The 25352-nt window shown below is 54.6% G+C and overlaps 1 protein-coding gene across 2 annotated transcripts in view; it reads left to right on the top strand.

The window, feature by feature from the left end:
• The window catches only part of DLGAP4 (DLG associated protein 4), a 132560-nt gene that overhangs the window by 66151 nt on the left and 41057 nt on the right, over positions 1–25352 (top strand). For both annotated transcript variants that reach the window (XM_042886649.1, XM_042886648.1), the window contains exons 3-6: positions 1245–2285; positions 9084–9301; positions 12042–12156; positions 16084–16327. In XM_042886649.1, coding sequence (XP_042742583.1) covers positions 1335–2285; positions 9084–9301; positions 12042–12156; positions 16084–16327 — 1528 coding nt within the window. In that variant the 5' untranslated portion in view covers positions 1245–1334. The remainder of the gene's footprint in view (positions 1–1244; positions 2286–9083; positions 9302–12041; positions 12157–16083; positions 16328–25352) is intronic.

The raw sequence follows: 25352 nt of genomic DNA on the forward strand, positions 1-25352 counted from the left end.
AAGCTGTGCCCCACTGAGCAGCTGACAACAGGTGAAGGGATGCCTGAGGCAAACAGGACAGAATCAGATTGGCTGTTCACCTTGCAGGAATTTGAAGGAGGAAATTGAACTCTCTGCCATATAGAAGTGACTGTCCACACTCAGCAATAGCAGTAAGAGTAAGGGTGCTCCCTGGCCTCCCCTGCTCCCTGCCCCCCCCCATCCCTTTTGTTTTCATCCTTCCAGCCCCTCATACAAACTTCTCTTTTCCTCCCTGTCCATTTGTCCCCACAGTCCCTCAGATTTACCTCCCTGTCTCTCTGCTCCCCAAGCCAAGCTGCCCCCTGGCCCCTTTTCCCTTGCAAAAAAAGAGTTGGTCTTATCCCCCTGTATAGCCCCGCACAGATGGGAGTCAGAGACAAGCAGGATGGGGTCAGTGCACCTTGGTGCACCCTTCTGCTATGCAGATTAGTCACAGCCAAATCTCAGAGCCTGTCCCCTCCACCAGCCCACAGGGATGCCTGTACCTGCTGCGTGCTATGGTGACAGAGGAGCACCATAGCAAGAGACAGCCAGCCAGGACAGCACAGCTCCACCAGGAGCAATGCAGCAGGGCAGAAAAGATCAACTGAGCAGAAAGCAGCTTCTCAGGTCAGGCTCTGAGTGCTTAAAAACACCTCTGCTCTCATCTGAGCTACTGAAACATTTTCCTTTGGGGTAAAACATGCCATAAACCCCAGTGCTTGTCAGAGAGGAGACGTTTGACATCATATTGCATTAGCGCAGCTGCAAGCAACACAGAGCAGGGCTGCCAGCTCCCCTCAGAGATCCAGTAACCACAGAAACACAAAACATAATGCAGCAGGACTGGACGTTCAGCGCCTCGCTTCCCTTGGCTCATGCAAGGCCCATGTGTAGTATCTGACAGCAGGTTTTTCTTCAGCCCCCTGAACAAATGGGACAGGAGCAGTGATTTGCTGGCAGTAGCTCTGCTATCATTTGTTATGCTGGCTGAGGAAGGCACACCATTAAAATAAACATATCCTCTTCTTCTGTGCCCTGTAATCTCCAGTCCTTGGTTCTCACATCGCTTCTCCTCCCCTCCTGCTGTACAATCTCTCTCATGTCCTGTTTTTCTCTTTCAACCCTTGACCTTGGGACATTTGTTTTTAGAGCTGGGACAGCCCTTGCAAGGTTGCCACAGTAAGGAATGGGCTGCCAAGGAGCTCTTCAGCACACTCTGAGCATTTCTCTTCTTTCTCCAGGTGCAGAGAAGTGTGGGGAGCAGGGTTGGCACCCACACAAAGGCTCTGCTTGCACCATCCGTGAGCGATGCTCTAGAAAACAGTGGGACCATGAAGGGCTTAGGAGACAACAGAAGCCGCCACCTCTCTGATAACCTGGACTCCCCTCAAGACTCTCTTTATGCCCCCCAGGACAGGAATCCATATCTCCTCAGCCCCACTGACTCCTTCACCATGGACCCCCGATTCCCAGCCCAGAACACCCTCCATGGTGACTGTCTCCTTCCACTCAACAACCAGATCTCCAATAGCAGCACTTTCCCCCGCATCCATTACAACTCCCACTTTGAGGTCCCAGATGAGAGCCCTTTTCCAAGCCATGCCCAAGCCACCAAAATCAACCGCTTGCCTGCAAACCTCCTTGACCAGTTTGAGAAACAGCTGCCCATCCACAGAGATGGCTTCAGCACCCTCCAGTTTCAGAGGAGCGATGCAAAACACCGGAGTGAAAGCCCTGGGCGGATCCGGCACCTTGTCCACTCCGTCCAGAAACTATTTGCCAAGTCCCAGTCTCTGGAGGGCCCCACCAAAGGCAGTGTGAACGGTAAGAAAGGGGCTGATGACCCCAAGCAGAACCGAAGGAGCAAGAGCAAAGACCGAGCAAAGACTTCCGAGCCCAAGCGCAGGACCAGATCCAACATATCAGGCTGGTGGAGCTCAGACGACAACTTAGACAGTGACACCTGCAGCTACCGCAACCCAATGGGCCTCATGACACTGGGCCGGCAGCCGGACCACAGCCAGCCGAAGTACTTCATGCATGCTTACAACACCATCAGCGAGCACATGCTGAAATCCTCCAAGAGCAATAACGACCTCAAGGTCACCCCTTGCACCAATATCCCCATTAACAATGACTCCAACTACATTAAGAGGGGCTCCTGGTCCACACTGACACTCAGCCACGCTCGGGAAGTGTGCCAAAAGGCCTCAGCCACAATCGACAAAGCCTTGCTGAAATCCAAGTCCTGCCATCAAGACTTGGCCTACCACTACCTGCAGGTGGGTGCAGAGAGGGGTTACGGTTTGCTTCATACAGGAAAACAAGAAAGCGCCCTCTGGGTGGGCACCCTATTGCCCGGCAGGCCTTATCAAACAGCACCAGACTGATGTTTCAGCAGCCACCCCAAGTCACATTGCCAACATTGGGCTGGGGGGACACAAGTGTAAATCCCCCAGGCCGCAGCTGTGCTCAGGGACAGACGCACAGAGACGCGGTGCTGATGGGGTCGGGCTGCAGCAAGCTCCCCCAGGCCCTGTGCAGTGCCAGTGGGAGATGTGGTGCCCATGACAAGGGCAACCTCCAGCCCCCTGCTCCCCACTTCACAGCAGCTACAGCACCTGCTGCTGTGACCAAAGTTTGCTGGGGGATCCCCACATGCCAAACACGTCCCACTGCCCTTGCAGACCCTGCAGCCACCGTGGCCAGGGCAAATCCAACACTCAAGCACAGCTTCTGCTGGGTGCCCAGGCAGCTGGCTGCATCCCACCAGCGCAGGATGGCTCCTGGCCTCTGGCCGAGCGCTGCCATCATCCCACAGCCCAAAGGACGCCAGTAATAACTGATGTTAATCCCTTATATCCATGTGTTGCAAGGATGTGCCAGCACGCCCTGTCAGCCCCACTCCGCAGAGCTTCCCTGGAGTGCTGGTAGGACCTGCAGCTCAGCGGGGCTCGGCTCCCACTGCTGCTCCTCCTTGGGGCTGCACGGCAAGGAGAGCAGTGCCAGCCGCCTGGCTTGCATGGCAGGGCCTGCATGGCTAGTGCTGCGGGCCGCAGGCTTGAATGCCCGTCATGGGGAGCGCCACGTCGCCAGGGGTTTATAAAGCTGCACCTGAAGAACATAAACCTGGCTGTGCCTAGGAGAGAGGAATGAAGACAAATAAGCCAGGCCTGGATGGGGAAAGCAGGGGGTGGTTTGATCAGGTGGGCTACCTGATGTAAATCTCTAGCGTTCTTTTCTAATGCAAAGGTGTAATCGGCTCTCCTGGCTGCAGCCAGCGGGCTTACAAGCTGTAAAGAGCCATGAATTATTGAAGCACAAACTGCTGCTCATATCTGGATGGTTATTGCTGCAAATCAAATTATGGAGAGACTTGCTGTATCAGAAATGTCGTCGGAGACACGTCCTTGGCCTGGTTTTTTTTCTTTGTCCCCTCCTTTCAGTCAGGAGCATTAAGAGCTGCAGAGCCCCTCTGTGTGTGGCAGCAGGGCTGGCATAGGAGACCCCACGGCCACCGTGCAGTGCTCACTCCCCCAGTGGGGCCAGGCCCAGTATGAGACAGCCCTGCTGGTTTGTTCCCCACCCATGTAATGAGCCTCCGTTTCTTGACAGCCTGACGGAGGGCTGTGGGCACAACTGGGTGGCGTGAGCCCGGCCAGCAGCTGGGCAGCCCCACCGCTCGGCTGGGAGGACACGGGTGCCGCCCCACTGCCGCCGAGCGAGCCCCCACGGAGGTGGGACCAGCCCCTGAGCCCCGGGCCGACCGACGCAGGCAGCGGCCAGGTAGGGAACTTGTTCTGAGGGAAAGCTTTTGCCCAGCTCCCTCCCCTCCCTGACCCTCCTGAAACCATCGGATGGGGCCAGCAGCCCCTACCATAAGGCCAGGCAGGGCACAGAGGCGCCACACCAGGCACCAAGCCCAGGAGACGTGATGCACACCACGTACCCCCAAAACCTGACAGATCAGGAGCAATGCGGGACTCAGCAGGCGGGGCAAAGGACTGCAGCCTGGGGCGGTTATGGCAGTTACAGCCAGCTACTCACCTGGGAAGGGATCTAAGCCAGGTGTGGAGAAGTCACCTCCAGCATTTGGTGGACAGCATGTAGGAAATGTTCCTCTGCAAGAGGACAGGTCCCCTGCCAGCTCCCATTCCTGCAGTGGCGACAAGACAGATGCTTCTACCTGCTTGCAGGTCCCGCACACAGGAAGTACAGGGCAGCCAGCTCTGCTGCTGTGGAAATGCCCTTTTCACCCAAGTACGTGAAAAGTGGGTTGGGGACAAACAGATCCCCCAGCCCCCAAACTGGTGTAAGACTCCAAGGTTTTTCACTTTTCCTGTTCCAGTTGTAGGCTCTGGAAGGCTTGGGGCTCATCAGGGACCACTGGGGCTCTTTGTGATTGTTCAAGTCCTATTCCAAGAGCCAGTTGTGAGACCTAAGAATGGGTGATTGCTCAGCTCCACTCAGGTCTAGCCAGGTGCCTCAGAGGGGGGGTTATGTGGTGCAAACCTCAAGGCGAAGACCTTGGAGAAGGACTGGAGCACAGCTCTGAAGAGATAGAGGTTGAGCTCCTGTCTTCTCTGTGGGACTTGTGCGTGACTGGTGGCAGCCAGAGCCCAAGGAGGTCCCTGGAGCCAGAGATGACCTGGGCCATCGGCAGGCAGGAGCAGGAAGAGCTGAGCAACCTCTGCCCCACACACAGTTCAGCCTCATCTGGGCAGTGCTCTCAGCTGCAGACAGCCCACTTCTGAGCAAGGGAAGGATCCATGCTGCCCGGGCACGTCTGTGACCCTCAGTGCAGCCAGGGGGCACACAGGGATGCTGCAGCCATGTCCAGGCCTTGCGTCATTTTTCTCTCATAGTTGTCTCCCAAAATAAGCAGTGGGATGGCTGCGTCATGGCTGTTCTCAGCTGTGGAAAGGGAGCCATGGTCACAGCACCAGCGGCACAGCCCCTGCCTCTCTGGTGCTCCCACGGGACAGGGCCACACCACCAGCACTGTTAGCCTGGAGCTTCATTCAGATTTGCCTCCCCAACCCCATCAAAGCTTCCGCAACTCCCCAGTGGCCCCAAATATGAATTGGCAAGACAGGGTGGGCAGCCCACTGAGTGCCAGTCACTGCCATGAGAGCTTCTAGAGGGAAGGAAGTCCAGTCCAGGTTGTCCCCAAAGTGCTCCTCCCTAGAGGCCAGGTAGGACACAGGTAGCCTGGGCTCCAGCTTTCTTTCTTGGAGACATGTCTGATGCTACACGTAGCCCTCAGTACACGTAGACCAGCTCCAGAGGGAGCAGCACTGTGCCCTCAGCGAGCTCCTTCTTGCATTGCAGCCTGGCTGCATGGCACATGCATCCCTGCACACTGTGCCCAGCTCTGCGGGGCCTCGGCGGGTGTGCTCACCTTGGGTGCATGTCCACATGTCCTGGGATGGGGCTGCATGTTTAAGCTGGCTCATATGTGAATGGGAACACTGCTTGCTCTGTAGGTCTCTCTACCCCATTCCCACCAAAGTTATAGGAACAGCACAGCTCTTTCACTCCCACCTTGGAGGTGGAATTTTTTTCTTTGCTGCGTGCTCCCTTCTACTAAAGCTCTTTTAGGGAAAAATCCCTGTGTGGCACCTTCTTTCGTGTCCCCTCCACACTTAGCTCATGATACTAGGGACAGATGAACCAGAAGGCACTGCTGTTTTACGACATGCAGCACCGCACAGAATACCAAAGGAGCCCAGCTCTCAGGGACAGAAAAGTGGCTGTGCTAAGGGGCACTGTGCAAACCAGACAGAGAGGAATCTGCACCCAGAGCCTAGCAGATCCTCGCTGTCCATTCCTCCCCCCGTGCAGCTGTCTGGGCAGGGTGGATCCCAAGCCCCTGTGGCCAGTGGCCACTTGCAAGGGCTGTGGACCTGGGCACTCTCGTGCTCCCACACCTTTCACAGCAACCAAACCACCACAGGCACAACAAAGGCTACATTTGGAAAAACAGCAGGAGAAACCAGCCAACAGGGAACCCCAATTTTCTCCATGGCAGGTTTAAGTGTAACATATCAGCTCTCGTTTCATCTTTGTCCTCCCTTTAAAACACGGGCTGTGTTCAGAGCCCAGGGTGCCAGCTGCCATGAGAGATCCTGCTGTCAGTCACTGTCAAGGTCTGTCCCTGGATAACAGGAAATGCTCTCAGCTCTCCATCCCCTATTACTTAAGAGTCTGAGACAGGCTCTTCGAGCCCTCAGGTGCCTGAAGATGCAGAAAAGCACCCAGCAGGATGCAGAATGAGCACCTCTAATACCTGCTCCGCTTCTGAAGATCCCCAAGGACACCTGCTTGAAATGTTTGTTCTGCACTCTGGCCTGTGGGCAGTAAGAACAGTGGGAGGCCCCATTCTCTCTTCATGCCATATGTGGGACGAACTCCAAACTGGGGCACTAGAGTCGAAGGGTGTCCTGCCAAGCATCGTCCTTTCCCTTGGAAACTGAAATGTGGAGCACCTTGGGAGCTTCTTTGTTTCTGGCACCAAGCTTGCTGCCTTGACAAGGTGAGGGAAAGGAGAAATAAGGCAGCTGAGTTAGGACCAGACGGCTGTCCTCACAGGGAAGCTGCTTCGGGCTGTCTCGAAGAGAGGCCTATGTCCTAGCTCTGCTAGGGGCATGCACTGCTCTGGGATGCTCAGCTTACACCGGCCCAGGAGCTCTGATGGCAGGAATGTGTGACCCATCCTCAGGCAGCACAATCCAGTCTCAAGTCAGTCCCAACACCAAGGCAGTTCAGTCGGTACAGCGGCACTTCCCAGGGCCGCTGTGATGCAGGTCGGCCAGGGACTTCTATTGCACAGCAAGGACTCATCCAGCAGGCCCCTCCTGGCTGGCCTTGGGGCCGCTCCTTGCAGACAGCTATGCTTGGGCAGAGAGCTCTCACACCCAGGAGAGAAAGGAATCTTCTCTTACTTTGTAGAAGCCTGTGGGTTATACCCCTGTAAGCTCCAGAGCTCACAAGCAGCCAGACCAGAAGCCACTCTGAACAGGAAGATTGCAGGAGGCAGAGTGGGAAAGAGCTGTACGAGCCTGCTGCAGCAGGGGGGCCTGGCAAGGTCTGTGTCTCACATATGGGACCTGCTCTACGTTGGTCCCCACTTAGAGCTCCACCACCAGCAGTGCGATGCCTCTGGTTCTCTGCACTGTGTCTCCCCATTAAAACCATTCCTGGCTCAAGGGTACACTTCCTGCCTTTCTCTTGCACAGCCAGCCCACACTGGTGCACTCTCTGGATGCATAAAAAAACAGCAAAACAGACTGCTGATGGGGGAACCCCTTAGGAGTTATAGGATTGTATCACCAGTGGGATCCGACAGGTTGTGAGAGTTCTGCACAGACACAGCAAGCACCCGGTTGTGGAGTAGGGACTGAACTCCCGACTTCATTAGGGCAGAGTGAGAAAGGCTGCTATGAATGTCTGAGCCCACATCTTGACACCCTGCCTCTACCTGCAGCTCTGCAGCCCCAGGATGACACTGCATCCCAGCAGCTGCAGGCAGCGCACACAAACCAGCCTGCTGCAAATAAGGAGGGGAACAGGAACAGAGTGGTACTTAGCATCTCCAGCTGATCACAGTTAGCTGCATTCCCAGAGCACTAGATAAAAACTGGCTGATTAATCCTACAGCCCCTCAGGGAGTTGGGTAAATCCAACAGCTCTGTCAGCAAAGTAAATGTGGATGCTCTCACCAGCACAAGCTGGCTCGGCACACAGCTGCTCCCCACTGGTGCTTCGCAACCAGCAGCTGCCTGCAGCAGGCTGGGCAGCCTCGGGTTGCCCTGGTCTCACATGCTCCTAAGTGAGGATCTCTTTCTGAGCCTGCAGTCTCTGGCTTTCCCTCACCATCCGTCTCTGGATCTGTTACAGCTGCAGGCAGTGCAGTGGGCAGTTCTGCAGGGTGCTAGATGTACCGATAGCTACAGCTATCCTGTGCTGAGGAATGCTCTTGCTGTCCTCAGGCTCGCCTGCCCTTCTCTTGCGCAGACAGCCAATACTGTTGTACCCCCAGTAGGCAAAAACTGCAGAACACATTGCTGGTGAGAGAACCCTGTAGGAACAATTGCTTCAGTCCTTTCTTCATCTCCCTCTTCTTATCCTAAGGACTGTTCAAGGGCCAACCACAAACCAAGCTAGCCACAAAAACAGGACTTGCTCCTGTCAGCTCCAGTTGCCCCATCTTTCTCTTGGCCTATCTGCATGTGGTCTTGCCTTGTTCAGCCTTGGGCTAACATCTGGCTCTTCTGCTGGTCCAGAGCCCTGCCTGTGCCACTGGCAACCTATGCAAACCGCAAACCCTTTGCAGGGCAGACAGGCAATGGTATTAGTTGATCTGACCAGAACTTCAGGCCTTGTGGAATGCATTAGCTTGACCATCTCTACTGAGAGAACTAAAGACTGTGTCTGCCTTAAATTGATGACAGAGTTCCCACAATTAGAAAGGTTAGAAATGCTTTTGTTGCAAGGTACTCCGCATCTCCGTGCAGCGACCAGCACAAAGCTTACATTCCCTAGCTGCTCCAGGGCTTGCGAGGGCCTGGCTTGGCTGCCAAAATGAATTTCAGACACTGAGAGTCTCATTCAACTTACAAATCTTGGAGGGAGGATTGGACTGGTCCATAGGCTCTGATCTGTGCAGCTATTACTGGCTTTGGCCTGAACAATGTGTATGCTTTACTTTAAGTGAGCATGGGCTTTGTGTTAAACAAATGTGTGCCACTCATGTCCCAACATGCAGCGTAAATCTGGTGAGGCTCTTCCCTTCTCATTGTGTCTGGCATTGTGCAGCTTGTATCAACTGTGTAAGCATGGTCCAGTGGTCATCGAGTGAACGTATGTGGGTACATGCGCTGAAATTGAGGCAAACAAACATAAGACTGCCTGGCATGAGCTGGCAAGGGAGGGTTGGAAAGGGATCGCGTTGCCCATTCCCACTATTCTACAACTGAGGCTACTACAGTCGGCCTTGCCATCAATCCCCTGAGTCCCCAGGGTCCCTCTGGTCTCAAAGATTCTGTCCATCACTGCTCACGCTCCCTTTACTCTTGCAGGTGCCTCAGGGGGAGTGGAACAACACGCTGTCTCGGGACAAAGACAGTGAGATCCCATGCCGGCGCATGCGGAGCGGGAGTTACATCAAAGCCATGGGGGATGATGATAGTGAAGACTCAGAAAGCAGCCCCAAACCATCCCCAAAAACTGCAGCTCGGAGGCAGAGTTACCTCAAGGCCACCCAACAGTCCCTGAGTGAGCAGAGCACCACCCAAAGGTAACTGGAGCTCCTCTGAGAGCTCTGCATGTGTCCCTGGGGGCCATGCTGGAAGCCATCCTTGGGATTTGGTCAGCAGCACTGCTCAGAGACCCCATGTGGGGAGCAGAGCCCAGCAGGGCTCCCTCACACGCGCTGCAGCTGACCATGGGACAGGCAGAGCATGACAGGAGAAGATGTGGCAGAGGAAGGACAGAGTTCGCCATCCTGGTGACTCCAAACAGCCCTCTGCAGGTCCCCCAGTGACAGGGAGGGCCCTCCTTTGGTGGTGCTGTGTGGGTTTTCTCTGGCTGAGGGTCTGCTACTCCAAGGAAGTGTGGAGATCACAACCCAAGGGTGCTGTCTAGACATGGAGATGCTTAGCCAGCATGGCTGACGACATGTGGCACGCAGGCCACACACTGCTGCAACTGTGCCATCTGCTTTGCTCCACAAGCATCCCAAGGCCTCTGGGACCAGTCAGAAAGGGCCTGTTTTGCGCACCAGACTGAGTAGTCCCCTGAAGTTGGGAGAGATGAGCTAAGAGCCCTGGGTCCAGGTATGGAGAGAGGAAGACCCTGCATTTTGAGCCAGATAGACAGCAGAGCAAAGGCAGCACAGCAAGCACACTGAGTGAGGGGCTGTTCCTCCCAGAATGGGGTTTGTGTGACGGCAGGACAAGGCATCTAGGGGCTGTGATGGGCTGCGAGTCCCTCTGTGCTGCAATCAGATGTGAGCAGCACCGGGGCAGGAGGCAGGAGCAGCTGTACTTGAACTGCTCACGGTTCATCAGATGAAGCCAGAAAAGCAAAGCAGTAGCAGGTAGTCTGGACACCCTTTGTGGTCCATCAGGCTGGAGCCCAGATGCTTTCTGGTGGTAGACGGTGATGAAAAATAACTGACACTCAGGTTCTTCCTGTCTTGGGCTAATTGTCCATTCAGGTCATGCCCATCAGAGCGTGAAACTTCATCAGGACTGCTGGGGTCCAGCACCCGGCTGGCCTGGAGTGCAAGCACGACTGCCATCTGCTGACCACCCTTTCACTCTGGCCGGCCCCCCCCCCCCCCAGCGAGCTCTCTGGAGATGTGGCCACGCAAGTTGGTGCAGAGCCACACTGGTGGGACAGAAGCTGGAGCAGAGCAGTGGCCCCACACCCCATCGTGGCCGCATACCTCAGTCTCCTCAGCTAGAGCCACTGGGCCCCATCCTGGAAAGGAGACTTCTGCTCCTCCAAGGCCCACTGCCTGCTCTGTGACTCGGTTTCTCCATGGGCAGCTGATGAGGGTGGATCAGGGTGAAGCCAGGCACAAGTTGCTCAGTGGGTGGTCGAGCTCAGCAGCAGTTTCCCAGAGGGCCAGTGTCTCCTCCATCACCTGGGAGAAGAGGCAACTCCTGTGTCCATCACACTCCTGAATGGAGGCTCAGGAGATGCCATCATCCTTCCCGCAGGTCTGCCCAGTCAGGAGACAGCCTGTAAGCTCCCTGGATGCAAAGGGCAGACCTCCTGCGCCCCACAGCCCCCCCAGGTCTTACCCCCACACTGCTCTGTGGGGACCACAGGTGGTTCACAGGGCAGAGTTGCTGCAGTTCACCCCTCACCACACCTGCCTGTGCCTTGCTGCATGCTCCAGAGCCCCGGCAGCCCACACAGACCACACACACGTCAGAGATGGCGCTGAGCTAATATGCAAGGCTGTCACACACCCACCTGATCTGTGACAAGGATTCCAGCTTCACACAGGGTCTTATGGTGGCAGTGAAGAGTGGGAAAGCCAGGTCCTTCCCATACCCTCCCACATGCCTCCCACTCTCTTCATCACCCCCAGCCCCATGCACCCAGTTCTTGCAGTAACCTTGGTCTCAGCAGGGTTGGGCTCACCAAAAGCCCTGCTCTTCTGCTTCTGCTGCTGCAGGAGCCCCAGCAATGGGACGATTTTTCCCTCACAGCCTGTAGCAAAAGCTACTTCGGAAATACTGAACCCCTTTGCTGGTGCAGTACTGCCATCCAGGCTTGGCTTCCCCTGGGCTTCTTCCAGATAAACTTTCAGGTTCCTCTGTATAAACAAGCAAACAAACAAAAACAGAATCACAGAATGGCCAGGGTTGGAAGGGCCCTCAAGGATCATGAATATCCAACCCCCTGCCACACGCAGGGCCACCAACCTCCCCATTTAATACCAGCCCAGGCTGCCCAGGGCCCCATCCAACCTGGCCTTGAACACCTCCAGGGATGGACAGGGCATCCACAGCCTCTCTGGGCAGCTGTTCCAGCACCTCACCGCTCTCTCTGTAAATAACTTACAGAAGAAACCCTGCAGGTATTTCTAACAGTGAAGTCCATAAAAATATCACAAAAAAATCATTTCTCTCCCCCTGCCCCTTTCCACCAGTCCAGGCAGGGAGTAGCAAGCTCTGTGACCACAGCCCTCAATGTCAGTCTGTGCTGGGGCTGATTTGTAACTGGGACTGTGACTCTGCAGACTGGCACAGATCCTGTGTGCTCCCTGGGCTGAACAAACCTAGTATGTACACTGTACCAGCTTAAACCAGGAGACGCCTAGGTGAGAAGGCACTTCTATCTCCTGCAGCAGCTGCAGCCAGGGCCAAGCAGTGTACCCAGCTGGTACCTAGCACCAGCTATGTGCTGCTATGTGTTCCTGTGTCTGGCAGTGTGGTCTGGATGGGCTGACAGCTCCAGCACAGCCCCAGTGCTTTCTGCTCCCTGGGGACACCTCTGACACCCTCTCTCTCTGCTGGCAGGAGCCTGGACCGCCTGGACTCTGTCGAGATCCTCCTACCTCCAAAGTTCCCAACCTGGGAGGAAGAATACAACCAGATCTCCGACAGTGTCAATGACTCCAGTTGCATCAACCAGGTGAGGTGCTAAAGACTGAAGTCCCATTGCATACTCAGCTCAAAAGAATGGAGGCTGGTAGAGGGGGTGGTCCCTTAAAAGCAAGGCACTCTATCAGCAGATGTGCTGTTCTCTGGAAGCTTTACCAAAGGGTCAGAGCCAGCTTCTTTATTCACATTGGACTCCTTTTGTTCTAGCTTTTACCTCCTCTCAGCACTGCTGCTCACTGAAGCCATGGCCATGAGTATGGCAACCTGGAGCCTTGCATGCTTCAAAACTGTGGGCAGAGCTCAGGGCTGCTTTGTGCACAGACTCACACTGCACAGCACCCAGGAGCTGCCCGCAAGGCTGCCCACTCCTGCTGCAAGCTCCATGTGCTCACTGGGTGGGCACAGGGCCCAGGCCAGCCTCACTGCAGCAAAAGGTGGCACGTGGTCTGTGGCCGACTACCAGGGACCCTGCAGAGGGAGCAGCAGCCCTGCTATACTCTGAGTGCCCCATCCCTTGGGAAGTGGAAGGAGGCGCCTGTGATTCAAGAAGCTGACTCGCTTACCGGGGGTGTCTCCCTTGAGTATTCCTGGTCCTCATGCCTCCAGGAAGGACAGGCAGAGCCAAAGATGCCATGGAGGCACTGATGGTGGGTGGCAAACCCTGACCACAGCCTCTGGGCTTAAATCCCTCTCCTGTACTATGCCTCCCTTTGGGATGCGCTGGAGGGGCCTGGGGCCTGTGTGGCTATAAGGCAGCTGCCTTGCAGGCCAGGAAATCACTCATGCCACATGAGGCGCTTGCACAGGTCTCGTGTTCATCTCCACCCTAGGGTGGGACCCTTCCTTTTGGGATGCAAGTGAAAGTGTCTTGGACAGCTATGGCTCCATGAGCTTTGCCCAGTTGTGTCACTGCCACTCTGAGCTTCTGCCATGTCCTGTCTCTGTTCACGTGTGTCTGCGTGGGAACACGTGCACACACATGCCCTTTCTGTGCTGCTGCAGCTTGTCTCTCACACGCAGCTGGTGTTCACTGATCAAGGGAGGCAGAATGAGGCAGCAGTTAAGGAAGCAGGCTGGACACGGGGAAGCAGAGACTGAAGAGGAGGGCTGGAGGTGTGTGCTGGCACTCACTCCAGGTGTGCAGGGCTCTGAGCCCACATTCATCCCTACCCAGCTGCTTCAGCCCCATAGCTGACTTATGCAGCTACTAGTGCAGAGGGCTGGAGCCATTTGTGAAGAGCTTTGGGGAAAGACGCAAAGCATTGCTCACGGGCATACATGTTCCTTGTGGTCAGTCTTGTTTCTTGTACATAGACAATATACTGGGTGTTTATGAGCACAGAGAAAGAGGTCAGGGCCACTGTATTCCTGTCCTTTGCAGGAAACCCGTGTCTGAATTCGGGCCTCTGCCAGGGGCTGGCTGAGTCTGTGCTCTCTCCCAGCACATATGTACCATTTAGCAGCTGAGAGCAGTACCCTAAAAAGGCATCTGAGGTGTCTCAAGAGGCTGGGCAGCCTGCACTGTGCCAGGAGCTGCCCAATTTTGCCCCTTTCCAGATCCAGACCCATAGAGGCATAAAGTAGCACCAGCTTGAGCCTGGGCCTGGTGTCACTGACTGCACTTTGCCTGCCTTCCTCCAAATCAACCAGTATCCAATTGCAGATGAATTGGGATCTAAAGTCCTCCCACAAACTGCATAACTGTTGATTCAGGGTGGAATTAGCAAAGGCACCTCACGTGAAGCCCAAGTCTCTGGAAGGTCCAACCTGCCTTTTTGTAAGTGCTGCAGGCAGCTCCTCCCCTGCCCTCATTTTGACCTCCCAACACCTCCCCTGTCAGACCTAGTGTGCAGAAGCATCTCCAGCTCTCAAAGTCCACTCCACTTGGTTTTCTGCTGGCTGAATTCCACCTTGAAAGCCTCTGGAAATTTGGGGTTCTTCAGAGCATCATTATCTACCTCTAACATGAGGAGACCAGTGGCTGCTGACCCCCAACTTTTCTGAAACACACTTCAAGCTGTGCCTTATACAGAAGGGTACATTTGGCATTTGAACCCGGATTTTTCCCAGAAGCGCTCATCTTGAGCAGCCTGTGCAAAAAAGAGCTCCTGGGGTGAATGTGCTCTATAGACTGGGGTTGTAGGGAGCTGTCAGGAGATAGGAAGGTGGGATTCCTCACAGAGGCAGCGCATGGTTTGTCAGGTGTCTGTCCTGATGCCAAGTATATATCATGGCTTATGCATGGAAAGAAGAGAGCATGGATTCTATGGGGCTTCTTCCTGCTGCAGGGAGAGAGGAGTCAGCAGCAAGGTGGCCAGCCTGACCCTAGGCAGGGCAAAGTACAGTTTCCCCGACATAGAGCCTGCCACCCATCCAGCTCTGCAGCTGCAGGGCTGCAGGGTTGCTCCAGGCCACACCATGGGGTTCTGGGGCTTCATGAGGTACAAACCAGGAGCCACAGCAGCCCGGTCCCACAGCCACAGGCACCGTGTGAGTGCCCGGGGCACCCCAGCACTGTGTTCCTGCTGTCAGTGTCCAAGCGTGCCCTGTGTATATTAATATACAATGCATACAACAGGTTAAGTGCATCAGCAGCTTTTCTCTGTTTCAGAGGCGTCCCGTGGAGCTTTGCCGTGCCATGTTTGTGCCACTGTCAAAGGGGCGGCATTTTGCTTGGCATCTTATGGGCTCTGAAGTTTGTACCAAAGTGTCTGCAGCGCAGGCCCCAAGGAAAGGGCCATCTACTCCCCTCGTCTGTGGTCCCTGTGCAATGGCTGTCTGTGTGAGGGCTACCCCTTTCTGGGCTTTTAACCTTCTTCAACTCTTTCTTCCAGATCTTTGGACCCCCCTCACTTATCCCTCAGATATTTACCCATGGAGAGCAGGTACCGTCCCACTGGCATTCCCTCTTCCTTCTCCATGGAGCTTTTTGGGGTCTCCCTGGACCCCCACGGCAGGGTGTGAGGCAGCTGTGGGGTACCCTCACCCAAGGCCAGGGGATGAGGAGGACGATGCGTTGCCCAGCCCAGGGCACTGCAGCACACCTGGGCAGTTTGATTTCTCCAGGCTAAGCAGAGGGTTTAGAGGTGTTCCAGGGGGAAGCGAAGAGCTTTTTCAGCCAAACCCTGTGGAGCCCAGAAGAGGCTACAGATGCCAGCAGCAGGCATAAATAGTGCCCTTGAAGCCAAAATAAGGGCCCGGAGCGGTGGAAGTGGGCAACAGAGCCATCGCCAGTGTCCCTCATCATCAGTATTTCAAAATGCTTGTTGTTTCAGTCTGGCTTCGTTTTAACCCAGGTGAACGTCCTGAGCTGAAACTCAATTAACTGCGGTCCCCAGAGGACAGGGAAGGGCCAGGGAAGGCAGAGGCAGAAGAGAGCAGGGAGCAGGCAGTGGAGCTGCCCCTGCTCAGGCCATGTCGGGCCTCAGCCCACACAGCTGGCCCTCTCCTCTCACACTCAAAACAGGGCTGCAGCAACATCGTGCCCAGCACAGGGCCAGCCAGCCTGGCTCAAGGCATGGAGACACATCCCCAGTCCTGTGCCCCACTGCAGGGTTGGGACAGCACCCCACTGGGGAGCACACCTGCCACAGTAGGGTCTCACAGCTGAGCTTGCGGTCCTCCGGACATGGCAGCGGAAAACCGAGTTGTTCGTGGCTGGGAAGGGATTTTGTCCTCGTGTACTCCCAGCCTTTCCATCAGAAACAGGGTAGTGCTTTGCAGCACTATGGTGGTAAGTGTCTCTGCTCCCACAGAGACCCTCTGACGTGGAAGGAGGGTCCCCTCTTCCCTTGCCCAGGACCTGTGCCAGCCAGCACTGCTCCTCTTGCTCTGCTTGTGTCTGATCAAAACCTCTCGGGAACCACAGCACAGAGGGAAGCGGAGAAGGCTGCAGGAGGGAGGGGAAGGGGCTCAGCCCTGGGCAGGGGGTGATTGCTCTATCCCTCTTCTCATGCAGGCGAGAGAGCCGGAGCTGGGGGAGCAGTACGAGGCAGTCTGCGACTCTACCTACAGCGAGGCCGAGTCAGCGGCCGCCGAGGTGCTGGACCTGCCCCTGCCCAGTTACTTCCGCTCCCGGAGCCACAGCTACCTCCGAGCCATCCAAGCGGGCTGCTCCCAGGATGAGGACACCAGCTCTGTCCGCTCCATCTCCCCCCCGCCAGCAGGCAGCCTCAGTGGCAGCAGGACCCTGCCCACCAACAGTGAGTGCCAGCGCAGCCATGGCGGTAATAGGGCTGTGAGTGCCTGGGGGTGCGCGGAGTGCAGGCAGTTGCCCTCAGACATCTCGTGGGGTATCTCTTGAAGATTTCTGTGGGGGAGCGTCTCTGACCTTGCTCTGGTCAGTGGGCAAGGATGCTGCCAGGATGGCTGAGTTGAAGTCTCCGGATATGGGTGCTGAAACAGCTGATGGGCTCTGGTTGCAGATTTAGTGCAGGCTGCAGAGGTCAGGGAGAATTCAGCAGCTTTGCTCAGGGAAGACAAATCTGGCTGGGAGTGATGAAGCAGGATGCCTGCCTTGCCCTACTGCAGGGTGGAGCACTGGCTGAAGTACTGAAGGACTGCAGGTGCAGCAGGAAGCTTCAGCAGAGGGTCTCCGCTGCTGATAGCTTTCATCTTCCTCATGCTCTCCACTTTGTGTCTCATTATCATTCCTCCAGTCTGGGCTTTGACCTTACTCTGAAACGCTTGAGAGCAGAAGTGCATGTCAGGAACTTGGCATTCATTTCCACAGGGTCTCAGCATACCTTGGTCACTTCAGCTGTTTCAGTCAGAGGCAGAAATTGGGACTGGTAGATGGAGGACAGAAGGCATCTGCCTTCATCCCTTAGTGATAGAGGAGTGACAACGTTTTGGAGTTTGCTATTGTCAACGGTTTGCGAGCTGGTTCGGCCCGGTTCCGTGACGAGCGGGGCAGAGGGATCCGCAGATCCGCGCCTCCAGAAAAAAGGAAACAGGGGAACCCAAAATAATTAAAAACAGCGGCACCGATCTGAGGAGAAAAACTAATTTACTAAATATATTATCAGTATGCAAGATAACATACTATAATACAATACAGTCAGAATTGAAGCTAATAAATCAAATATAATGAGAGAGAGAATGTCCGAAAGGTGGATAGGCCTCAGCACAAGGCTGAGGTGAGATGCGCAGTGCAGTTAAGCAGCAGGGAGACAGAGCAGCACCCACAACGAAGGGCAGGCGAGAAAGAGCATCAGGTGACCTTGCCAGGAGTTCAACCTCCTCTCCCTGAGCGCAAGGTCCCCTGGGGAATGTAGTTCTTCTTCTCTTCAGGGCAGGTACCCAGGACTTGAGCACTGACAGTTAAAGTCCCAGTGCCCCACATGATGTTATGATGTGGAATACCGAAAGCCAAAAATCACAAAACCATGACAGCTATGAACTCCTTTAGAATAGAATCAACCTAGAATCATCTAGGTTGGAAAAGACCCATGAGATCATCAAGTCCAAACATGACCCAATGCTATCAAGTCCACCACTAGACCGCGTGCCCAAGTACCACATCCACACATCTTTCAAATATCTCCAGGGGTGGTGACTCTACCACTTCTGTGGACAGTTTGCTCCAATGCCCAACCAGTCTTTCCATGAAGAGACTCTTCCTAACCTCTAACCTAAACCTCTCCTGACACACTTGAGGCTATTTGTTCATATCCTCCAACATTACTTATCAATTGAGAAAAGAGACTGACATGTACCTCACTGAAACCTCCTTTCAGGTAGCTGTAGAGAATAATGAAATCATAGAATTAAAGAATAGCTTAGTTTGGAAAGGACCTTGAAGATCATCTACTTCCAACCTATCTGCCATGGGCAGGGTTGCCAAGCACTAAATCAGGCACTAGATCAGCTTGCACATGGCCCCATCCAGCCTCACATATAGCACTTCCAGGGACATCCACAGCTTTTCTGGGCAGTCTGTTGACCTTATGAGCTGCAAACACACACCGCTGGCTCATGTCCATCATGTCCACTGCTGGCTTTTCATCCATCAGGACCCTCCAGTCCTTCTCCGCAGGGCTGCTCTCAAGCAGTTCTTCTCCCAGTCTGTACATATATCTGGGATTGCCCTGGCCCAAGTGCAACACCCTGCACTTAGCCTTGTTGAACCTCATTAGGTAGTTTCCTGGGTCTTCTTTTCTCCTCTTCTTAAAAATGGGAGTGATGTTTCCCTTCTTCCAGTCTTAGAGACTTCACCTGAGAGCTATATTTCCAAATATGATGGAGGTCCTCAGCCTCTTTTTCCTAAGACTAAGCAACCCCAATTCCCCTAGCCACTCCTCACAAGTTTTCTTTGCACGTTCTCACATAGAGTATACTCCAAAAATAGGTCTGGACAAAAATGTGTATTTTGCAACTTTGCCCCACTCAGACTATCACGGACTGTGATTTTGCCCAGCAGTCACAGACAGGAAGGACAGAACCTTCCCATGCAGCCCCAGCACTGCTCTGTGCTGTAGCCAGGGAAGAAGACATAGAATCATAGAATCATTTGAGTTGGAAGAGACCCTTAAAGGTCATCTACTCCAACTGCCCTGCGATGAACAGGGACACCTACAGCTCCATCAGGTGCTCTGAGTCTGACTATGAGTGTCTCTGGGAATGAGGCATGTACCACTCCTCTAGGCAGCCTGTGCCAGTGTCTCACCGCTCTTATTGTAAAAATCTTCTTCCTTATATCCAATCTAAATCTCCTCTCTTTTAGTTTGACACCATTTCCACCATTCCTATCACAACAGACCCTGCTAATGAGCTTGTCCCCTTCTTTCTCATAGTTGTCTTTTAGATACTGCAAGGACAATCTCAACCCTCCCCAGAGTCCTCTCTTCCCCAGGCTGCACAGCCCCAGCCCTCTCAGCCCATCCTCACAGGGGAGGATCACTTAGATCACTGGGCTGTTGCTGGCATTGTACTGCCTGGAGGTGGGTCTTTCAAAACCTTCATACAAGGAGGTGCTGGGAATTTATCCTTTGGCTGGACTGGCTCCAATTGCCTTATCTCCTGGAGACACACTGAATGGCAGCAGCCATATATAGTTATTTAGTCCTATGTGCCCCTTGCCCATCAAATGTACTTACCTAGGCACCCCAGTCAGCATCTCTGGTGGGAAGTACAAACATATCTGCTCTGAATTTCATAGCAGTAAGGAGTATTTTTGAGTCCAGTGCCCAGCAACCTGCAACCTCAGTGTGCTCTTATTCCTGAATGACTGTGCTATACACAGTTCCAGATGCCTCTGCTAGCATTATTCTTTCCAGACAGGTCCCACTCTTTAATTAGTAATTACTATAATGGACAAAAGCCTGGCCTCTCATTTGGAGGAGATGCCACAGTAACTCCATCCCCTGGGGCGGGGGAGAGGCTGGAGCAGCCCTGGTCATAGAATGGCCTGGGTTGCAAAGGACCACAGCACTCATCCAGTTCCAGCCCCCTGCTGTGTGCAGGTCGCCAACCAGCAGTCCAGGCTGCCCAGAGCCACATCCAGCCTGGCCTTGAATGCCTGCAGGGATGGGGCATCCACAGCCTCCTTGGGCAACCTGTTCCAGTGCCTCACCACCAGAGTGAGAGACTTCTTCCTAATATCCAACCTAAACTCCCTTGTCTTGCTTTAAATCCATTTCCCCTTGTCCTATCACCATCCACCCTCGTAAACAGCCAGTCCCCCTCCTGTTTATCTGCTCCCTTCAAGCACTGGAAGGCCACCATGAGGTCCCCCCGCAGCCTTCTCTTTTCCAAGCTCAACAAGCCCAGTTCCCTCAACCTTTCCTCACAGCAAAGCTGCTCCAGCCCTCTGCTCATCTCAGTGCCTCCTCTGGACCCGCTCCCAGAGCTCCACGTCCTTCCTGTGCTGGGGGCCCCAGGCCTGGATGCAGCACTGCAGATGGGGCTCACAAGAGCCGAGCAGAGGGGGACGATCACCTCCCTCTCCTGCTGGCTGCCCCTTTTTCATGCAGCCCAGAACACAGTTGGCCTTCTGGGCTGCAGGCGCACACTGCTGCCTCATGTCCAGCTTCTCATCTAACAGGACCCCAAGTCCTTCTGCGCAGGGCTGCTTTCAGGTCCTTTCCTCAGTCTGTATAAATACCTGGGATTGCCCTGACCCAAGTGCAGCACCTTGCACTTGGCCTTGCTGAACCTCATTAAGTTCTCATGGGCCCACTTCTCCAGGTCCCTCTGGATGCCTTCCTCTCCTTCCAGCTGTTCCTGACGAGCGGTGTCACCTCTCCCAGCACTGCAGCACTTTGTCGAGCAGTTCCAGGAGCTGACTCCCCACACTGTGCCCCGAGCACCACCTCTGGAGTGAGGCAGCCACTTTGCCAGAGCACTGGGCTTGCCAGCCTGACCCAGAAAGGAATACTGGGAGCAGCTCAGACCCAGTAGCACTGGGCATCACAAAAGCCTTGGAGGGCACAGATTAAAGCAAGTACTGGCTCCCTGCTGCAAGACCAGCACAGCCTGGCCCAGGGACACATTGGTGGCGTTAACCTCATGCAGTCTGCAGCAGCAGTTTAAATTCACTTACCAGTGGTCCACTCTTCTCCTGCAAAAGGTGAGCGGGTTCTGAAACCAAGGAAGTTCTGTACTAACACAAGGAAGAACTTCTTTGCTGTCAGAGTGGTGGAACACTGGAACAGGCTGTCCAGACAGGCTGTGGAGTTTCCTTCTTTGGAGATACTCAGGACACATCAGTACTCTTTTCTGTGCAACCTGTGGTGTGGAATTCACTTTAGCAGGAGGGTTGGACTTGACAATCTTTAGAGGTCCCTTCCAACCCTGTATAACCAAGATGTTATAATCACAATATAATTGAGTATAATCAATAGATATCAAGATGTTATAATTGCAATATAATCAAGAGAGTAAGGTAAAGCAAACAAGGATCACAAGAGAGAATAAGTGGAAGAGCTTACCCTTGGGTTGAGCTCACCAGAAGATACCAGAAGAGGGGATCTCCAGAAGAGATCCTTCCCCTCTGGTAGCCAGCTCTTAAATAGGTCCAGGAGGGGTGGAGCCAGGCTTCACCCCTTCCGGCAGCACAGGTGAATTGCCTTCACCTGTGCTCCTCAGGCTGACTCAAGGCTCACCTCAGGTGATTAATCAGAGGTTCAGGCCGTGACTCAGCAGTTCCCATACAAACCCCTACAATTCTGTGATTCTGTATGTGATTGTGAGTGACAGGAAGCGCCACTGCTCTGGAAACAGTGCTTGTGTTAATGGCTCCCAAAGGCAGAGCCAACAGGTATCATGGTATGAAGCTGCAGGGCAAGGGCAGCTCTGTTCTCACTGCAGCCTTTCAGCTGGCATGCCATGTCCCTCTGAGCTCCTTTCTGGGTGTCAGTGCCTCAGCTCAGAGGTGAGGATTGTCCACAGCAGTGAAGCTGAGGGCTCCCATCTTGCCCACCCAACACACCTGCTGCATCCTTTCTGTTCTGTCACCTGTCTGGGACTACAGCAGTAGCTCACTGTCCTCAACCAGGCTGCTAAGAACATATGGTTTCAGGCTGTAGATCCAGCTTGTTGCTTTGGCTAGAGCCAAGAGCTCCGTGGTGGGCTGAAAGGAGGCTGCATAACTCTTGGAAAACATTTTGGGAACACAGGTTAGAAAAGGTGATGCCTTTGATATGGGGATTCCAGGTACATCCTGGAGAAGGCAGGAGGAGCAGGTGCCAATGTCCCACCAGGGCTGCGCCATGCTGCTGGAGACACAAGGCAAAGAGCAAGCGGTCACCCACAGGGATACCAAGACAGGTCCTGCTGGGCAGGCTGATCCCAGCAAAAGGGGGACTAGCACCCATCTGCAGGGGCATGGGGCAGCATCAGAGGAGACTCCATGGAGACACAGCTGGCAGAGGCACTGGAGAGCAGAGCGTGCCCACTCTGCCAGCAGTGGGCAGGAGAAGCAGGAGTGGAAAGGGGAATGCGAGCAGCCAAGAGGTGCAGCCCATTCCCATCCTGCTCCTCCTAACAGCACGGCTCAGCTCTGCCACAAGCCCAGGTGAATGCTGGGAAACATGATCAGGCCAAGCAAAGGACTAGTTGCCACCTTGCACGTGCTACCTGTGATACAAGCAGCAGAAACTTGCTGATTTCCAAAATATCCTCCATCCCTTTGTATAAGCTACAGGAACTTTGAGAGGGAAGCAGATATGATGGAGGGGGTGGGGAGCACCACCAGAGGGGCATCTGTGTTTGTATACATGTATGACAGGAAAGGCAGGAGGCATATCTGGCCAGCAGTCATATCTTTAGTCAGTCGCCCGGTCTCAGTTCCTCCTGCAAACACCCATGTGCATCAGTGAGGCTGTGACTGGTGGCTGCTGTGCTGTAGAGCAGGTCTCCAAAGTTCCCACAGGTTTCTCTGTCTTTGAGGAATGTGCAGGGTTTGAATCAAAGCAGTTAAGCAGTGTTGTGAGGATTCAGCCCCCAGCTGAGGACGTGCAGCAAGCTCCATGTCACAGAGGACTGGGAGCCCTGGTGTTTGCAGCCTGCGTGTGCTCGGTGGGTGGGAGAGGCCTGACAGCTGTCACCCCTCTGACAAGCTGCTCGTGCCTCCCACAAACTGGTGTCACTTGCGCATTACAGGGCAATTAGCTCCCATTTGACAGCCAGCAAGACAGATGATGAGCTGCCCTTGATCAGCCTTAAACAAAGCTTTGAGCCTTGCAAAGCAAGAGACTCAGAAGCCCTGTGAAACCTATTCAACTAATTGCCAGCTTTCTGCCAACAGCCCTCTCACCCCTGTGCGTGATGGAGGGCTCCAGTGCCTTTCTATTAGAAGTATCACTAGGAATTGCGTGATTAATAGACTGCTTGGTAATACTGAGCTGCCCTCAAAGGGCCCTGGATACTTGATGTCCAGGGGAAAAGGGAAAGCAGAAAGCAAAGCAGAGCAAAATAGGGCAAGACCCAATCCCAGCCTCCAAGCAATGACACAGTGGCAGCAGGGAAGTCTTGTACCAGGCCAGTTCGTACTTGAGCTCTTCTCTAATCCTTTTTGTAGTATCAGCCTTGCTCATGATGACACCCTGCCCTGGGATTCATCAGCCTGTCTTGTTTCCCATCTCCTTGCACTGTGCCCAGCTCTTTCAGGGAGGCCAGGGTATGCAGATCTGCCTCTCCTGTTGACCTGTCTTTGCTACAGATCCCTGAGACAAAAGCTATCCCTGACAGTGTGTGAGCTCCAGGGGCAGCGGCCCTCCAGTTCTTCCTCTCTGCTGGCCCCAAGGCAGCAGATCTGGTGGAGCAGAGACTGCAAGCCTTGAGCCTAGCCCAGCAAGGGAACTGCAATACCCAGAAGGAGCCAAGGGAAGGCCAGTCCTTCCTCCCACCCAGAACCAGGCACAAGCCTTGTCCCTGCAGCAGCCACCAGGGTTGTGCACACTTTGTGCCTATCTGCAGGCTGCAGTTTTGCTAAGTTCACAAGAGCTCTATCTGGCTTACAGAACCCCCAAACGCATGACAGAACAGTCACCCTTCTGACCTCTTTGCATTGCTTTTTGCTTGTTGGCTTGTTTTCTTCATCTCTGAGTTAGTGACATGGTTCCCAGCAGCACTGCTGTACCAAGAACCGTGCACTGGGAGGGGCAGATCCCAGCCCCGGCACAGGCATCCCCATGCAGGCTCTTGCAGGGAGGAGAACAGCAAGAAAATGCCCACACTGTGCAGCTGAGCAGGTCCACAAAGGCTGCTTCGCTGTGGAAAGAGTTACCATAGCTTCCAGGAAAATTATGTAGCAATAGGATGGGAGGAAGGGTCCAACATCCTTCCTCCCCCTCTGCAGCTCTCAGGGTGGCAGGCACATTGTGCTCCCTCAGCTGGCCAGACAGAGGCCACCAGCACGCCCAGAGCTGGAGAACAGCACTCTCTTCTTCGGGAGAAAATCCTGTGGTGTGGCTGCAAAGGGAAACGCAGCGCAGCCAGGACACAGCGCAGGCAGGGCATGAAAGGCTGTGCTGAGCAGCTGACTGTGCCGACCAGGGCTCACCCTGTATGGTCTTTGAGGAGAGGGACTGTTATCAGTGCTTTTAGATTTTCTCCTTCTTTTTGACCTAGATTTCATGTTCCAGAAATAGCTTTCTCTGACATACCAGCAGGAAAGGGATTAGAGAGAGAGTGGTCTGTGCGTGTGCGCACACCAGAGAAGATTTATGGTATATGCTCCATGAGTGCTGTAAGGAATAAGGGAAGGTATGAGTGTTCCATGATCTGTTCATATGACCATAAGACACAAAGAAATTTGTAACAACTGTTTCTCTCCACGCTCATCTTCTCATTTTTCATCTCTTTTCATTGCTATTATGGAAAATCCACAACCAAGCCCAAGCTGCTCCCTTTTCCCAGGAAGTCCCTGATGTTGCTCCATGGCCATAATCCTGCTGTTACCTCCACACCAAAGCACCTCCGTCCTCTGCAGCAGTGAGGCTGCCCCTGGTGCTCCCCGCACACGCGCCAGCAGATGCAGGGCAGGCAAAAGTGGCTCAGCCTTAACGATGAGAAGTGAGCATGGCTCTGTGGTCCAAGCCACCTCCCAGCAGGGGCCGTACACAAAGCAGGAAAGGAAGGCGGCTGCCAGCATTTCCTTTCAGTAACATGCTCAGAAGCCACATCCTTCTCACGGTGTGCTACTATTGCTGACTGCAGTCAGTAGTTGTGTCTGTGTGCATGCAAAGGTGAAACGGGACCACCAAGAGCAGCCCACCTTGCTAAATGCTCCCGGCAGCAACGGCAGCACGCCGTCCTCAGCAGGGTGAGACACCCGCAGCGTCACTGCCCGGCCTGCACCGTCCTTCAGCTGGTGGGGAGCAGAGGCCCCGCAGCTTTGGGCGCCGTGTTTGCTTCTCTGTGCCGCAGGAAGCCGAGCAGCCCTCCACCAAGCGCAGGGAGTCATAAAAAAGACAGAATAGCCGAGGACCGATCGCGGCTGCGGGAGCGGGAGCGAGCGCGCGGAGCCGCGTGCCAAATCCCGGCCGCACGGGAGCGGCCCCGAGCTGGGGACGGCCAGGACAAAGCTCGGCAGCGGGGCTACAGGAACGCCAGCCCCGCTCTGGCGGCCGCCAGCGGGAGGCGAGCGCAGCGCCGCGACCTCCGGCCCGGGCGCTTTCTGTTTCTATTTCCCCCGCCCGCCGGTTTCCCTCCGCCGTCCTCCACGTGGCGCTCCGGTCGTCTGCCAGCACGGCACCGAACCGGGCGTGAGAACGTCCCGCGGGC

The sequence above is a fragment of the Lagopus leucura genome, unplaced genomic scaffold (assembly GCF_019238085.1).
Source record: "Lagopus leucura isolate 7727_CA_CO unplaced genomic scaffold, USGS_WTPT01 Super-Scaffold_100060, whole genome shotgun sequence".
Taxonomy (NCBI): Eukaryota; Metazoa; Chordata; class Aves; order Galliformes; family Phasianidae; genus Lagopus; species Lagopus leucura.